Source organism: Elephantulus edwardii, unplaced genomic scaffold, assembly GCF_000299155.1.
Source record: "Elephantulus edwardii isolate Elephantulus edwardi_28Jun2011 unplaced genomic scaffold, EleEdw1.0 scaffold00049, whole genome shotgun sequence".
NCBI classification, from domain to species: domain Eukaryota; kingdom Metazoa; phylum Chordata; class Mammalia; order Macroscelidea; family Macroscelididae; genus Elephantulus; species Elephantulus edwardii.
In genome coordinates, this window is record NW_006399799.1 from 10,918,467 (window position 1) to 10,931,801 (window position 13,335).

At 39.0% G+C, this 13,335-nt stretch overlaps 1 protein-coding gene across 1 annotated transcript in view; it reads left to right on the forward strand.

The window, feature by feature from the left end:
- LOC102871467 (microtubule-actin cross-linking factor 1-like) overlaps positions 1 to 13,335 on the forward strand; it is a gene marked incomplete at its 3' end in the record, with an annotated part of 301,457 nt that overhangs the window by 271,569 nt on the left and 16,553 nt on the right. Inside the window, 5 exon segments of the mRNA XM_006886487.1 lie at positions 718 to 881; positions 2,611 to 2,773; positions 4,067 to 4,221; positions 5,667 to 5,741; positions 10,007 to 10,124. Of these exon segments, the coding sequence (XP_006886549.1) occupies positions 718 to 881; positions 2,611 to 2,773; positions 4,067 to 4,221; positions 5,667 to 5,741; positions 10,007 to 10,124 (675 nt within the window).

Sequence of the window (13,335 nt, forward strand, 5' to 3'; positions counted from 1 at the left end):
ACTTTAAAAAAATTATTAATAGATAGAAACCAAAATCTGTCTTTTTTAAAAAACTCACGTTTTCACACTGATGGCTAGTACCAGTCCTCTGTTTTTCTTGAGCAAGCACCACATTTTGAAGTGGCTAAACGTGCATTTTTGCTGGGACCTTTCCATTGTTTTGGTCCTCAGTGCAAGCTGCCTGCATTTGACTTGTATTAATTTAATTATAAACTAAATCTGTTCCTATAGAATCCATTGCCTTTTGAGTTGAGTTAACATTTCCTCAGTTAAGGAAGGAACAGAGTAGGGTAACATTGTAGTAGGAAGCCGTTGCCTGGGGAAGGGAATGAAAAGTTTTAGAATTAGTTTGTTTTCTACCCTAAATATTGCCAGGTTGTGTATTTCTTTTTATCAATAAAAACTAAAACCTGCTACCATTGAGTCAATTCTAGCTCATAAAAACCCTATAGCACAGAACGAAACTGCTCTGTGGTGTTTTCCTAGACTATAAATCTTTAAAAAAGCCCTGCCTCATCTTTCTCCTGCGGAATGGCTAATGAATTCACACCACTGACCTTTCAGTTAAAAGCCTAGTGCTTAATGCACTGTGCTACCAGGGCCTCTTAATTCCCAGCTGGATGTTACTATAAGGAATAGCTAAGCTTATACTTTGTAATGACTATTCCTGTAATGGACTGAAAACTCTTTTTCTGATGTGGTTCTTTTTCCTTTTAGGGAAGCCCTTGAGTCAGCCTGCACCTCCTCCCATGCCAATTCTCTCCCAGTCTGAAGCCAAAAACCCACGGATCAACCAGCTCTCTGCCCGCTGGCAACAGGTCTGGCTTTTAGCACTGGAGCGACAGCGAAAGCTGAATGATGCCTTGGATAGACTGGAGGAGGTAATGGCCCCTCTAGTGACTTTCTCTGGAAAAAAGAGACTTTTTATCAGAAAGCACTTCTGAGGCCTGTATGCTTTGACCTACTTCTTCAGAAATAGAAACAGACCAGTACTGAGCCATTACAATTTTTAAACTACTGTGGTAGAGTTCAGCCATAGCATGTAGTTATGGAAAGCAAAAAGTCGTCTAGGCCATACAGAGTCAAGCCTGTAATCCATCCTTCACAGCTCCTTGCTGCAAATGAGATCAGGAAAATAACGTTAAAATGTTCTCTGTGTTTGTATATCTTATTACAAAAATGGTTATTATTAATTCTTTATTTAAAGATGTAAGTAAGCTGTACAATTAGGAGATAAGGGTCTTACTATTATTAGGCTTCACTAAGTCATGGAAAGCAAATTTCTTTTAAAATATCCCTAGAAACCTATTGCTCTGTCAAGTTGATTTCAACTTACTAGCAGCCCTGTAGGGGAGAGCAGAACTCACCCCATAGGGTTTCCTGTGCTGTATATCATTACAGAGGCAGACTGCTGCATCATTTCTCCTGCTAAGCAGCCGGTGAGTTTGAATCACCACCAAGCCACCAGGGTTCGTCCTAAACTATCCTGACCCAGTTTAAAAATACAGCATTATGCTTCCTAGGGAGAGCTGATGGGGTCGTCCTAGAGAGTTGAGCTGCCAACCCAGAGGGGGTTTCTTTCTGGCAGGTCAATTTCTACCAGCTGCTCATGGGAGAAGGATGGGGGCAATCTCCTCCTGTGTGATTTACAGCTTCAGAAACCCACTGCCGGGTCAGGTAGAACTCAGTTCTGACTCGGCAACAATGAAAGTGAGGGAGTTTCCAAAATAAACTTCTAATGTCTTTTGTTTGTTTTTTTTTATTTGTGCATATCAAAGCAGCTATGCCTGGAAGTGAGTGTTCTGTGTTTTCTATTGTTGTTTATGTAGGTCAGTGGAGTTTCAAGCATATTTGGTTTTGAGTTTTTGTTCTGTTTTCCACCTTTCTTTCCAACTTTTGAGTTTGAAAGACTAGGGAGAAACTGCTGCACTGTTTACATTATTCTGAGCACATATCACTGACTGAATCAAGTACTTAAAATCACTTTGCTCACTGCACACACTGGTTATTTTCTTTCTCAGGACAGATATTTAACATGGAAATTATATGGGCAGTTTGTTCCCTCTGGTGCTGTTCCAAAGAAACATGCTTGGATTCAGGGTTGGTTTCCTAAGGCCCAAATTCTGATTATCTCATGGAAGTCTCAGTAGAAAATGAGGGGAAATATGAGCCTCTTGATGTGGGCTTATCTATAGTTATCATGCCTCTCAAAATAACATAAGTGATGGGTGCTAAAGACCTGCTTTAGGGATCCATTCCCTCAGATCTAAGAGGGTGACCCTTTGACAGAGTCCAAAGGGAAAACAGGGCAGCTCCACCTCTTGTTCTACATATCCTGTATTTCCCATGGTGGTTATTCAGTCCTGTTTCTCCTGCTGCTCCATTATACCACGGCTTATGTAATATAATCATGGCTTTAATAACCTCCTTTAGGGGAGCCACATTGTGCCTTCCCAAGGGAGACAATGCATAAATAACATTGTTGGTGTGCCCTCATCTCCTTGGAAGGCCTGCATGGCTTTACTGAATGTCTGAAAGCTTCCATGTGCTCTGAGTACATTTGAGGGCTACAAATAATAGCACTTGTTGACTCCTGTGATTTCTATTTAGTTGAAAGAATTTGCCAACTTTGACTTTGATGTCTGGAGGAAAAAGTATATGCGTTGGATGAATCACAAGAAATCTCGCGTAATGGATTTCTTCCGGCGGATTGACAAGGACCAAGATGGGAAGATAACACGTCAGGAATTTATCGATGGCATTTTAGCATCCAGTGAGTCCAATCAGAATTCTCGACATGAATCAAACCTGAGATTTCTGGCATGCACTTTGTAGAAGCAAGCAGTATTCTAGCTCACTAGTCTTTCTGAAGTTAAAGCTGTCATCTTGAGAAAGAAGTAAAATATCTACTTATTAAAGTTGGTTTATCATTTTGTTAAGGAGAAAAATCTTCATGGAAATGGGGGAGTGGGGGAGACACCACAGGGTCTTGCTTATCACCTTATGGTGAACAAACCTCTTTAATGTATGGATAAGGAGCTAATTTTTGTGAATGATGGGTTTCTAAGTAAATTGTTTCAAAATTAGTTTTTCATAGTCAGCTTCTGACATCTGTGTAACAATTTATGAAGCTTATGGTCTCATAAGAGAAGAAGTAATTGAGGCATAAAGTTGTGAGTGATCACAAAGTACATCTCATAGCTGTGTTGTTTTACATGGAGTGGTCAGGGAAGTTCTGTTTGAAGATGAGATTTAAGCTGAGACCTGGATAATTAGAAGTATCCAGTCATGTGACGATCATAAAGAAGAGATACTGAGAGAGGGGAGCAGCAGGGACAGAAGCACAAGGATGGAAATGAGGTTGGATTGTTTTAGGAATGGATTGGTTCACATGGCCGGCGTCTTATGACCTAGACAGGAGGAGAATGGAACAAGAGGAAGCTGGAAGGGTAGCTGGCAGCCAGATAGCACAGGGCCTGATAGGTCACGATGAAGAGACTAAATTCTAGTGTGGGGACAGTGGGCAGCCACCAAACATTCTCAGCTGAGAAACAGATTTGGTTTATGCTTAATAAATTAAGTTGGATGATAGAGATTACGAGTGGCCATAATATTATGCTTTTTGGTGGGCTTGCAGTAGTACTTAATGTAGAAAACTTTTTTAAAAACAAGTTAGAACACCAAAAGTGAACAGTTGTCTGCATGCTGAATTATGAATGATTCTTGTTTTCTTTATAATGTTTTACATCTTTCAAGTTTTCTAAGTAAGCATACTTAGCGTCTCAGAAAAATAAGATACACATTTTTTTTTATTCTTTAAAGAAGTATTTATATGAGAAGGACGGAAGGGAGGGAAGAAAATGTGCAACAAAAAAAATTATAAATAAAAAAGTTAACTGGAGAGGGGAGGAAAATGTGCAACAATGAATGAATGAAAATTCAACAATTCCATAAACTTGTTAAAATCACAATAAAGTAGGTGTTTTTTTTTTTTAAAGGGGTGTATTTATATAACCAATTCAATAAGTTCTCGTATTAATGTTTCAAAATAAAATTCCTTTCATAGAGTTTCCTACCACCAAGTTAGAGATGACTGCTGTGGCTGACATTTTTGACCGAGATGGAGACGGCTACATTGATTACTATGAATTTGTGGCCGCTCTTCATCCCAACAAGGATGCTTATCGACCAACAACTGATGCAGATAAAATTGAAGATGAGGTATGCTGAATAATTGTAACCCAAGTGCATTCTTGTCCTGGGTTTGACTGATCGATTTGCTATAATCACATTTTGACTTGTCTGTTGGTTATCTGTCTGATGGTTATCTGCTTTGGGGTGATTTGAGCTCAGCCCCAGTGATTGCCTGCTCAGGTGTATCACATCTGTGCGGATCTGTGATGTTTACAGAGAGCCTTTCGCGGGTTTCACACTCATCTTGCTTCACAGGTACCTTGTTGTTTAGAACTGCCTAGTCTCTCTTTTGTAAGACTTGTTTCTGCTTTTTGTCATCAAGTCAGAATCAACCTATAGATGACCCTCCAGTGGGTTTTTAGAGGCAATAAACCACACAGGAGGCGATTGCCCATCCTTTTCCCTCAGAGCAGCTGGTAATTCAGATCAAATGCCTTTGGGACTGCAGCACAACCAGAGACTACCATTACCTCACAATTCAAGAGAGTGATCTTTATACATAGCATTTGAGGAATGAAACATAAAATGTTGTTTAGGTTTATGTATTCCCACAGAGCTTTCTGCCTAGTTAAAAATGTATTACATTGCATATAGCATCATAGCAAATACAGAAAATTATTTCACTTGTTTTTGTTGTTGGATGCCATCAAATTGATTCAGACCCACAGCAACCCCATGTGATAGAGTACAGCTGCTTCATAGGATTTTCTTGACTACGATCTTTACAGAAGCACATCATCATGGCTTGTTTTGACAGAGCCATTGGATAGATTCAGGCCTTAGCCTTTTGGTTAGCAGTGAGTATTTCACTGCTGTACCACCAGGGCTCCTTCAGGCTCTACAGTGACATGTAGAAATCCCAGGATTCTTTGATGACAGGTGCTAGGAGGGAGAGGCAGCCAGACAGGTCTTTCTTGTGGCCCTAGAACATACCTGGACCACCTGCCAGGGAATCTCGGGCTCATAGGTTGAAATTCAGTTAGCTCATAGTCTTTTTAATTTGATGCATGCACACATTAGATGTTGCCAGTGAATGAATTTTATGTTACTTGGGGATTTCTTTTATATTCTTTCTCCCTCAGTTGCCTCAATTAATAAGTCTAACATTTATTTGATAGCTTTGGTGACCTAGTGGGTAAGTAGTTTCACTACCAACTAAAGGCACGTTGTTCAAGTCTACTAGCTGCTCTGTGGGAGAAAGATGGACAGTCTCCTCCCAGGCAGTTAACTGCCTCTGAAAATCAGTGAAGGGTCAGTTCTGAATTGGTTCCAACTCATTGGTGCAAACAACATTTATCTGGTAAGCACACGCTCTACCACATTTATTTGGAATTGAAGATAAATACATTTGTCAAAAGCCTGGAATGGCTCAAGATGGATCACAAATAACTTCTGTTTACATGGTAAAATCTGTGTTTCTCTGAATATTAAGTCTTGCTCTCCCTTTTACACTTCTTGTTTACAACCAATAGGTCACAAGACAAGTGGCTCAGTGCAAGTGTGCAAAGAGGTTTCAAGTTGAGCAGATTGGAGAGAATAAATACCGGGTAAGAAAGAGAATACCAGTCCTTTGTGGTGGTTGTGTCCTCCTATGTGGTCTTTATAGGGGAAATCAACTTAACCAGCAGGAGATTGGATACTTCCACCTCCCAACTACTGATACTTGAGACCTGAGCCCAGGGGATTTGAGATGTGTCAAATGCCAGGTGTCCTGTCTTGCTGGGCTGTGCTTGGTGCTCTACAGAGTTCCATCTGAAAGCTAGTGTCGTGTCAAGCTAGTCAGTAACTTATTCTTAAGTTGTGAGATAGGAGACATTTAAAGCCCTCTCTTTATTCCCTTGCCGGCCAAAGTATTAAGGGAGGAAAAGGCACTTTCATTATAAGAGTTTTAGTTAATGACCGACCATTCACCCCAAAGAGCCATACGTCATATGCCAGTTAGGAGCCCGAAGAGCTCTAAGACTTGGAAAAGACTCGAGAAATAATCTGGGGCCCAAAGGACACTCTCTGTACTCTGAGCTGGACTACAAATAGGACCTAGATGCACCAGGAAAATGCCAGACTCAGCATTCTTCCCTGGAAAGCCATGATATACGTGGCTGTAACTCACAGCTATTCTTATGTTTTATCCCTTTTTTAGGGACCATAGTCAGGGTGTGGAAAGGATCTGAAATATGCTTCTTAAAATATATTCAAAAGTCTGTCAAGATTCTTTAAATTCCTAAGGAAGATCTCAGATTGCCAAGAGGCTTTAAACGGCCAGGCCAGATTGCACAGTTATGTGTACTGAGAAAAATCCAAATTCCATTAGTACTTCAAAAGTGTCTGCAAAGTACACCAAACCCAGAGCGTGCTGATAGTAGCTGGGGAGAATTTTCCTAGGTCTGCCTTGAATCCAACCATTTCGTTAATAAAGCTCTAGGTAATTTTATGCTTGCTTACTGGGTGGTGTTTGCTTGTTTTTAAATTGTCTTAAAGAGAACAGAATTAGTAAGAAAGGTAGATTTTCCTTTGTAAAAACCACATCCCTATCGCAGGAACTCCGTAAGAATATGGTCAATGTGTGTCAGTCTGCTTGAAGACTGGTAATATGACTACATATTTGTACCTTAGTGTTAATTTGATAAAATGTGTTTTTGTTTTGTTTTTTTTTCCTCCCTCTCCCCCTCTCCATTCCCTCCTTTACTCTTATTGTCTATAGTTCTTCCTCGGCAATCAGGTACAGTGTGTCTTGCAAAATCCTTTTTTTAGTGGAAATGGTGTGTGTACTTAATGCTGCCTGTTCTTTGCTGTGGGGAGAGGATGTACTAGTCGGAAGCATGCCTGGGTCACATCTGGTTGTCTTACCAAGTGGAGAAACTGCCAAAATGACTAGATTACAAAGGGGGAAATATTTTATAAACACATTTTTTTATAGAAGGTGACACTTTTCTTTAAAAAGTAATAGACGAAAAAACCAGTGATACTCTGGAGTGATAAGGAGAAATTGAGGCTGTATCAAACATTCTACTCTTAAAGAGTCTCATCGTCTTTGTTTGAAGTCAGGACAGATGGCACAGTCTGATTTAAGTCTTTTGACAGTGAACATAAGTTTTATAAACTACACTAAGTGGAAAAGTCTTGGCTTGCTTTGGTACTCAATCTGTTTAAATACTTTATTAATATTAATACAGATAGTCCCCTACCGACAGTGTATCCAAGTTGTGGTGAACCATGCTTATAGCTGTTCATTTTGGTTTGAGGGCGTCTTTTTTTGTCTAATTTTTTATAGTAGGTATTCCAGACAGTGTTGCATTGCCTAATTTGCTGATCGTTTTCATTCTCTTGCCAATTCCCAAAACAAATAAAGACCAGGTTTATAAAAATACTGATAATAAAGGGCAATAATAATGAAAATATTTTAAAAGAATGAGGTGCACAAATAATACCAGAGCCAGCTTACCACCACGTTGTTGAAACAGAAGCCCATTGTTAGTCAGAGCCTGTAGTTACCATAACGGTTGTAGCCTGAAGCTTGCCAATTAAGACCAGCCAACCAAAATCTGATGGATTACCCCCCAAAAAAAGATTGGATCTTGGACTCCACTTGGTAACTTTAAACCTTTCACATCTTTCTGAGGGCTATGTCTTCTAATGGAAGGAAGTTGCATGGGTAAAATCTGTCTCTGGGATATGAAATTAATACTGTTAAGGGCTGATTTGAGATGCTCGGTTAATACTATGTTTCAAGTTCTCTAGTAATCACAATTTCATGAATATTCTGCAACAATGAACAAAACAGGATAGTAAAAAAAAAAAAAAATAACAAAACCATACCTAAAAAATAAATCATTGCATAAGAATTCCTTGTCAATAAATAAAAAAAGAATGCCTTACCTTATCAAGCCTGTTTGCCAATGACTATGTGTGGGCCCTAGGGGGTTCCACTACTGCTCCATTGGCATAGATAGGATGCGTTTGTGCCAATGCTGGAAATAGAATGTAGTTATTTTATACATGAGATACCTTGAAACCTCAAGGATCATGTGCCTTTGGTTACACAGTATGGTCAAGGCCACTATAGGAACTCGAGTTCCTGATAACTGTTGCTGGACATTTATCCTGAGGTCTTTGCTAACAACCAGCTCTGCCATATTTTTTTAGATCCCAGTTTTGAGAGTGGCCATCACCACCCTTAAACCAGTCATCACTGATCTCAGGATCCCCAGCTATTCTACTTGCTGGCTTAAAACAAATTTCCTTTTCTTTATAGTTGAACAAAAATAAGTTAAAAATCTTTCTAAGAGAATTTTAGTAAGGTATTAACAAAAAGTAAAAGAATGAAATAAATGGAATAATTCAGAAGGCTAGCATGTAAGTTACAAAACATAGATGAATAAGCGAAGAATAACGTGATTCACTTCTCAGCCCATATCCCATTCTCCCATCTCCCACCAAGAGAAAACCACTGATGCGCTTGGGTCTGGTGGGACCCTCAGTTATTCCTAGAATCCTCTCCCAAGAGGGTCTTCCTCCATCCTCACTCATTGGGCACAGCTTCAGAGAGAGACTCCACAGAGCCCAGAGGGCAGCTTCCTTCCCAGGACAGGACATTATTCTCGCATATCATGGGGTTCCCACATCAGCATTCTTTATACTACCACACCAAGCTATTGCTGTTGTCACTTTGAATAAAAACTTTACAACTCTTTATTTTCAAAATAAAGGGCTGGGGAGGGAGGCAGTCTTTTTTCCAGTAATTTTCCCTATACATTTAGTGCATTTGAGTCAGTGTAGCCAGGTAAAGCAGAGAATGGCCACAAGTGTCCAGATTTTGAGGGAGATTAGTTTTGTTTTCCAACTATCCTTTCTGGCATTTTCCAATTTTGAGCCTTGTTTCAAAGTTTTGATTCTCTTCTTTAACTTTGAAAAACCTAATTAAATGATTCATCAGTCCTCCCCCACCCCTTAGGAACATTCACCTGGAATTAATTAGGAATTCCATTTCTCCACTCAAAATGCTTAACTCTGCTTTGAGATCACAGCATGCTTCTTTTTTGTTGACTCTTAATTCATTTTGGGATGCTTTCAAAATTTATATAATCAGAAACTCCAAATGTTAGGAACAGGCTGGGAAGTAAAAAAAGAGAAAATAATTATCAGAAAGCCATGTATGTTTTGACAACCTAAAATGATTATTGAATACAATTTGTAATCAGCTTGATAAATTAAAATCTTTATTTATTCAATTGAATTTTAGTGTAAATATCTAAAGAAACTTTTCTGCTAGTCACATCACAATTGCAATATTCTTTATTTATTTCTTTTTTTTCTTTATTTATTTCTGAAAATAAACACTCATGATCAAATTTCCTTCTAAACTTATAATAAAAATGATGCTTTGCAAAGGTTTTCTTGAGGCTTGGAATAGTATTTGCTTTTGAGCACACTGTATTCAGAAGCTGATGTTCGCCTTTTCTTTATGGGGAAAAAAAATAGTATTTTTAAAAAGACAGGATTTTAATGTGGCCAGAATTCGAAGGAATCAAAGTGAGCTAACATTTTTTTCTCTCTTCCCTCCCCCCCCCCTTTTTGGAGAGGGAAGAAGATAACATCCAAATTTATCTTTATCTCCATGGAAATTGTATGTCTACCTTCCTGGTATTTGTTTAAAGCAAAGTTATAAAAGACATAACAATTCAAAATAGCACTTAAAATTCTTCCTAAGTATCAAATTACCATTCCTATCTGAATACAATCTGCTTTGGAATAGAGAGAGCACAAGCCTACTTTAAAGTGTATTTATTAATTAAATGTCCCATTGATTCCACAGTTTGGGGATTCTCAGCAGTTGCGGCTGGTCCGTATTCTGCGAAGCACAGTTATGGTCCGAGTTGGTGGAGGATGGATGGCTTTGGATGAATTTTTAGTGAAGAATGATCCCTGTCGAGGTAAGGAACCATGAATACATGCTTGGTATACTCATACCATTTCATGCTTTCAGAAAGTGTTGATAGTAGGTCTGTTTGTCCTCTGTTTTGTTATTAAAGTGCCCAGACGTGGCCCAACTAGCTGGATTAGAATTTCTGGAGTGGTCATTGCTGTCAGGGGAGACAGGGCTCAAGGAAGTAGTTAGAGAGTTGGCAATTTATTGATGTCATCTGAATGTTTGTTTAGGAGGTTAAATGGCTACTGGCCTAAAAAGCAGTCCTTTGAATTCCCTCTTAGTGCTTCACCCCTTTGCCTGTAATTCTGGTGACTATCACCTGGGGAGGGATTGGGCCCTTCCCATGCAGTGAAGAATTGTTGAGGCCCTGGAACAGGATACCTAACATGTAGGAAAGCTAGACACTTCTAAGACAGATGCTTACCTGCACAAGACCATGGCTGGCTAAGAAACAGGAAATGGCTGGCACACCAGTCCACAGGTGAGAGCAAAATCATAAGTGTACTTTGAGCATGAGTCCTGGAACCTATGTTTACAGGTGAGGCCTGCCACCAGGGGAGAATATGCCAGTTGTTAAATCTTCTTCAACTCTGTCCTTTATTTTCTCTTGTTAGCTGAGCTCCCCTTTTGTCTGCCATTTTGTCTGTTTCTTGACAAGTTTCTGCATTTCCTGCTCTGTCTCTGTTTCTTTGTGTTTATGTATTTTTTTTATTCTAGTTCACCATCCTGGGAGTAAAATAAAGCGCTCTGATTCCAGCTCTTCGATTTCCAGTCAGTCTCCCATAGGTTGGCTTTTAAGCTTTGTCCCTCTCACCCACCCCCTAACCCAATGAGAATGGCTTTGCTTTTTAAACTGAAACTCCTCTGGGCTCTGTGATATCTGCTGCGTATATGAATGCTTTGAAATAGCCAAACTGTAACTTTTCTAACTTCTATAAATTGACAGGACATAAACCCCTTTGTAACACATTTGTTCTGCGTTTGTGTTTAATGTGCCACATTATTATAAATAGTTTACAACTAATAATCTACTTCTGCCTTATGAAGTGAGGTTTTGCTTTTCTTAGGGTTTTGTTTGTTTTTGTTTTTGTTTTTGTTTTTTGCATTATCTCCACTTCATAGAATAGGAAATTCAAGCATAGAGAAGTGAAATAACCTGCCCAGGAGTAGGCCGCTAGGCAGGGGCAGAGGCAGAATCCAGATCTGCCTCTAGCCACAGCGCTGTGTCTCAGAGACATACAGACCCTCCACCACCCTTTTTGGTGTTTGTATTATTGATCCAGTCTGCATAATTAAATTATTAAGGCTTATTTATAATTCTAGATGAATAAATATTTACAGTACAGTTATATAACTTTTGGGGTAGTGGTTTACAGTCATACTGTGAAGCATCTAAAAAGGACACAGCAGAAGAGGGCTATTCGCACATTAATTCAGATGTGCCCATAAATAATTCCTTTTATTTTAACTCATTCTGTATTTACTCCAGTAAACCAGAATCAAAGCTAAGTGATGTTACTGTTCATTGGGACTTCCTTTTTTCCCCAAAAAAAGTTCAACTTAAAGAGAACTTTTCTTACAAACATTACAGAAGGTTTAAAAGAGGATCGATGACTATTTTAACCTAAGTCATTAAGACAACCTTTTTCTTTTTTACATCTATTGAAAAGTCCTATTAAGTATGTGTTGGACTGAACAAAGACCAACTGCATGTGGCATTTTGGAGTCCTTGGTTGCCTGTTTACTCGCTGCCTGCTCTACTTGCTCTGTATACAGTAACATGCTGCTGGCCATGGGCTTGCTTTATCCCTGTCATAGTACCTAAAACATTGAGAGCCCAAAGAAATTTGGGAGGGCTATTTTATAGCTGTTTTCTGTGGGACTAGTAGCTTTTTTCAGCATTCCTTGGAGCATACAAGGTAAGGCTTCCTTCTGTGTTTCTTAAGGAGGGTCTTCCTAGAACTCAGTAAATCACCTTGATTCCATTGACCATGGAGTAGAAAACTCTCAGAGAGGCTTAGATATTGTAACTCCACCAGTCGCTGGCTAGATGAGGTAGTTCTAACATTACAAAATGTAATATTGTTTGGTTTTGTTTTAGTCTGCTGAGGGAAACTGATTATAATATGTGACTTGGAAGGGCATGAATGTTAAAAAGAGAAAGACGGTATGTGAAACTCTAGGGTTCTGTGAAATCAATGTGCCATCTGGCTGCACCTATGGAGGTAGATTTTCCATTCATTTATGTTGCATTTCCTAAGTCTCTGGCTGTAGACAATGTTATACTGTGTATAGCACAAAATCTATGACAAGATTGTAATACTGATATGCATTCTATGGTAAAAAGTTAGATTTCCACTAGATAGATTTGTCAGTAACTCATTGTCCTAGTATTAGAGATTTCAGGTTCTGATTCTGTTCATGGCAAAGGAAAATGATGATAATTTGAATGGAAATAAAAAGCAGCGCCCCTGCCTAAAGAAGAGGTACTGTGCATGTTCTAGATCATTTTACCTTACTGTTATGAATCAATGAAGACCTAGAAAACTTGATTGATAAAGATTTAAAGGACATAATTTAGCTTGGAACTGAATTTTAACAGGTCTCTTCCAGTCAACATTGGGTGACCAATATAACTAAGTCCCTTGGAAAATGATAGCCTTTGGTTACTAAAGAGTCATGCTAAGACGGTTCTGGTGGCCTAGTGGCAAAGAAGCTGCACTGCAATTCCAAAAGCACATGGTTCAAAGCCACCAGAGGTTCTGCAGGAGAAGGCGGAACAATCTAATCTCTTCCTGTGTCAGTTGAATCCAATTTAACAGTACACATCCAGAAAATGGGAGGAAAAAAGAGTCATGCTTGAAATGGCTGCCATCAGGGACTCCACTATGCAGTAATAAAGCTTCCCCAAAAGGAAAAATCCTTTAAGAATTGTCAAATGTCAACAACCAAAAATTGGTCACAGAACCTTCCATGGATAAACTATGGTTCAGCCTTGCAAATGATGGTACCATTTTTTTCCTCAGACCAAATAAACTACACTGTAAATTGCATTGAGGGGAAAAAAAAGAATTGTCAAATGTGTAATAGGAATAACTTCTTTTTTACTTTGAGGACTATAATATCTAACTCCGCAAGAAGGGATATACCTTTAACTTGCTGGTCTGTCTAATACTTCTCTTAATCTGAACATTCACATTAAGACAGACTAGGAA